The sequence below is a fragment of the Microtus ochrogaster genome, chromosome 2 (genome assembly GCF_000317375.1).
Source record: "Microtus ochrogaster isolate Prairie Vole_2 chromosome 2, MicOch1.0, whole genome shotgun sequence".
NCBI classification, from domain to species: Eukaryota; Metazoa; Chordata; class Mammalia; order Rodentia; family Cricetidae; genus Microtus; species Microtus ochrogaster.
This window is the reverse complement of record NC_022010.1, coordinates 17,457,134-17,461,251: the sequence shown is the minus strand read 5'-3', so window position 1 is coordinate 17,461,251 and position 4,118 is coordinate 17,457,134. Positions and strand designations below refer to the sequence as shown.

Below are 4,118 nucleotides of genomic sequence, written 5' to 3'. Positions count from 1 at the left end.
TGAAAAAAGTCTAAAACATCCTTTTGATTTTTTTATTCCAAAAAGTAACTATGGAAGAAAAAAATTAAGGTCAGTAAGAAATTGTTGTTTTATCTAAAATCTGACAGAGCCTATGGTGATGTAAAATACCACGATTGTAACAAAATTAGAAAAACCAGCAGTAAAGAGCCATGGCTCATTATAAATCATATAACAAAGTTAGGTGTCTATTTATGTATTGAATGTGCTGAAGTTTTTAACAAGAAATCACAGCTTACTATACATCAGAGAAATCATACAGCACAGAAGGGAAACTTTTTTAAAAGATTTATTTATTTATTATGTATACAACATTCTGCCTCCATGTATGCCTGCACGCCAGAAGAGGGCATCAGGTCTTATTACAGATGTGAGCCACCATGTGGTTGCTGGGAATTGAACTCAGGACCCCTGGAAGAGCAGCCAGTGCTCAACCTCTGAGCCATCTCTCCAGCCCTTTTTATGGTTTTTTGAGACAGAGCTTCTCTGTAGCCTTGGAGTCTATCCTAGAACTCACTCTGTAGACCAGACTGGCCTCGGACTCAAAGAGATCTGCCTGCCTCTGCTTCCTGAGTGCTAGAATTAAAGGCATATGCCACCATTACCCATTTTATATTCTCTTTTCTTATCTCTATCCAGAAATGTCCCTTCTGTCTGGTTTTCTTCCTAATTCTTTCATTGTTGATTTTTTTTCCTTCTAACTCTATCCTTATTCTTTCCCTAACAGCTTATATACCCCAAAATCTTTCAGGCAATATAGAAATTACAATGTGGTTACATTCTATTTATCAAATGAATGATTACAATGAATACAAATGAAAAACAGCATAGTTTCCATATCCCTACATAATTAAACATTTTACATATTACAGGTGTAAAACAAATTATCCCCAAGAACCCATGTATATTCATACCCAAGCAACTTGTTATAGAGTAACAGAGTATAAGCAAGCAAGGTATTCTTCTTAGCCAGTTCTTTTGCTGACAGGCTGCATTTTGCAGTTACAAAGAAGGACCAATCATTTTATTTAACTTGAAAGGTAATCTTATAAAGAATCTTAAAGGAATCACAAGCCTAAACTTTTATACTTGAAAAACAATCACTCAGCTCTACTTTAAATTTTTAGGATGTATACCCACTCATCAATAGCTTTTTATATCAGGAGACTGAAAGCAGAAATGGGTACAAGGAATTACTCATCATCCTTGATCACCAACCAATCCTGGAAAGGAAAGGAACTGAGCTAGTAGAAACTGGTTAGCTTTGCTTTTTTGATTCCTAACATCAAAGCTATTATCAAAATGTCTTAATCTAACCTGAGGTCATTCTCAGGCTTTGTTTCAGCTATGACACACACCAAATCTGTGAGTGTATCTTTCTACATCAAGATTAAAAAAATCTGAGCCAGTCTGGATCCTGAGACTCAATTGTTTTCCTTTATTGTTAACCTGAACAGCGATCCATGCAGCTTCTTAGGTGAAACTCTTACATTTCTAGATGTACGATGCTTTCTTGTATTTCTTTTCTTTTCTTTTGAATATGGAACGCTTCACGAATTTGCGTGTCATACTTGCGCAGGGGCCATGCTAATCTTCTCTGTATTGTTCCAATTTTAGTATACATGCTGCCGAAGCTAGCACGTATTTCTTTTCTTTTTGTTTCGTTTGATTTGTTTCTGGTTTTGGAGACAAGGCTTCTCTGTGTAGCTTTGGAGCCTGTTCTGGAACTCGCTTTGTAAACCAGACTGGCCTCAAACTCATGGAGAGATCCACCTGTCTCTGCCTCCTGAGTGCTAGGTACTCCTTTAAGGCTAGAGTACCTCTAAGTGGACTTGAAGCTGTCTTCAATGTCTTCCTTCTTCCTGGGCATTGTTTTTGCCGGATGTCTCACTTTCAGCAAGGGCCACAAACATGCTTGTGCATCCTTCTTTGGGATACAACAGTGGAATGACACGAGAGTCTAAGAAACAGGATTTAACGTGGAAAGATATCGCAAGTTAGAGACAACTTACAGTATTCTGATTGACACCTTTGTTGCGCTCCTTGCGAAGGGCTGGTCCAGTATAACAAAATTCCCTATTTTATGAACTGGTGTGTGAAAATACTACCTTATCTTGCTATAAGTTAACCGCAAACCGTATTTGTATTACATGCGAGGCTTTAAGGGCTTCCAATTTAGAAGTTACTCGATCCTTTTCGCTTCAATATAAGATGGCGCCCTCCACAGCTACTTCCGTGCTTTGCAGGCGAGTAAATCAGCTTGCCAGCATCAAAGATGGCAACCAGTTGCGCATCCTTTTATCTGCGCAGGCTCGGATCGCCCGGGCCCGCCCCCTCCGGGTAGCTGTTCCTGGCACCGCTCTAGCCGTCGCTCTCTGTGGGCACCTCCGCCAGCCAATCGCCGGGCGTACCGCCCTAGGCCCCGCCCCCGCCTCCTGTGGATCAGCTGAGGGACCCGAGATGTCTGTTGACAGCGGCGGAGGCTGTGTGGCCGGTTCCGGACTCCGCGCAGGGCGGGGGGTAAGCTGGCTGGCGGGAGGGATCCCGGCTGGGGGAGCGGCGGCCGGCGAGCTGGCGGCGGTGCCGAGTTTGTGAGGTAGTCCCTGAGCCAGCGTTTCCGGGTATCTGTAGATGTGAGTCCTATGGAGCTACCAGTGGAAGACGAGCCGCAGCTACCGCAGGAGCCCTGGGGGAGGCTCCTTCGTCTAGGCGCGGAGGAGGACGAACCGCAAATCCTTCTGTGGAAACGCGAGTGGACCATCGGAAGGAGGAGAGGTGCGGAAGCCAGAGTGGAGTGAGAATGAGGATAAGGGCTGAAGGGGTGGACAGGGATTAAGGCTAGGGACCCAAAGGGTGTACCCCACCGAGAACAGAGACTGAGGGCCTACAGCAGGATCGAAGACCTAGGCATTGAAGTGGGTTTAGATGGGGGAACCGGCAGGGAACTTGAGATGGGAAAAGTACAGGGCTGGCGGTACAGAGACTACCAGAATGGGGAGGAGGGTGCACTGTGCTTTCCAGTAAGACCTGCTATTTAGTTACTTACTTGTCTGTGGCGTTGATCCTCAGGTTGTTTGATGATGAATATTTTTCAGATCTCATTACAACTTTATAAAGTAGATCCGTAAACATGTCCTTTAGAATATGATCTTGTGTCTATTACTGTAAACTCTTTCCCAATGGAATGAAATTAGCAAAAGGAAAACTGAAAGGTTATGTAGAAAGTAGACACTGTTGTTAACAGTTGATGAGTGAAAAAAATAAACCACAGAAACTTTTCTGAAAGAAATGCCAGTCAGGCTGCGGTGGCTCACATCCTAGCACTTTGTGAGGCAGAGGCAAGTGGATCTCTGAGTTCAAGGACACCTGGTCAAGAGAGTGAGTTCCAGGACAGCCAGGGCTACACAGAGAAACCCTGTCTCAAAAACCAAACAAGAATGCTTTGAGACAAATGAAGACAAAGAAATGCTTCAAGAGTAGGATGCTGCTAAACCAGTGTTCAGAGGGCAATTTCTAACAGCAGGGTTTCCATCTGAAGAGATCTCAAAGTCCCAGGAACTAGAATATTTTATTTAATGATTCTAGGAAGCTGAGAACTTCAACAAAGTCATGCATAAAGCCCAACATTACTTGCTTTGGGCCAACAACTTACCTTCCATTAACTTTGTATTGACCTTTTTTTTTTTTTTTTTTTTTTTTAGGAGGATTGGTGAAATCTTACATGAACTACTTGTAAGAAACATAGCTTGGGGCGGAGAGCTCAGGTGGTTAAGTGCTTAAGGACCTGAGTTCAGATCTCCAGCACCTATGTAAAAAGCTAAATATGGTGGTACATGACTGTAATCCTAGTTTGGGGGAGGCAGAGACAGAAGGATCTCTTAAATTTACTGGTCAACTAGTTTTTCTGAATTCTTGAGCGCTAGGTTCTGTGAGAGACCCTTTCTCAAAAAATAAGATGTAGAGTGAGAGAGGAAGATGTGTGACAGCAGTGACATCTACCGCTGTAAACATATGATCACAAGCGCACATGCATGCGTTAGGGAGCCCATTATCAAACATATGATCACAAGCGCACATGCATGCGTTAGGGAGCCCATTAT

General features: G+C 43.2%; 1 protein-coding gene and 1 non-coding gene across 5 annotated transcripts in view; one reads left to right on the top strand and one right to left on the bottom strand.

Moving 5' to 3' along the window:
• Positions 1 to 1,552: 1,552 nt before the first annotated feature.
• On the bottom strand, positions 1,553 to 1,659 carry LOC113458317. The gene has a single exon (XR_003378707.1). It is a non-coding gene; the product is annotated as a U6 spliceosomal RNA (small nuclear RNA).
• Positions 1,660 to 2,465: 806 nt separating this feature from the next.
• Positions 2,466 to 4,118, top strand: part of Chfr (checkpoint with forkhead and ring finger domains) — a 36,778-nt gene continuing 35,125 nt past the window's right edge. For all 4 annotated transcript variants that reach the window (XM_013349719.2, XM_013349714.2, XM_005344503.3 and 1 more), the window contains exons 1-2: positions 2,466 to 2,538; positions 2,650 to 2,793. In XM_013349719.2, the coding sequence (XP_013205173.1) occupies positions 2,661 to 2,793 (133 nt within the window). In that variant the 5' untranslated portion in view covers positions 2,466 to 2,538; positions 2,650 to 2,660. The remainder of the gene's footprint in view (positions 2,539 to 2,649; positions 2,794 to 4,118) is intronic.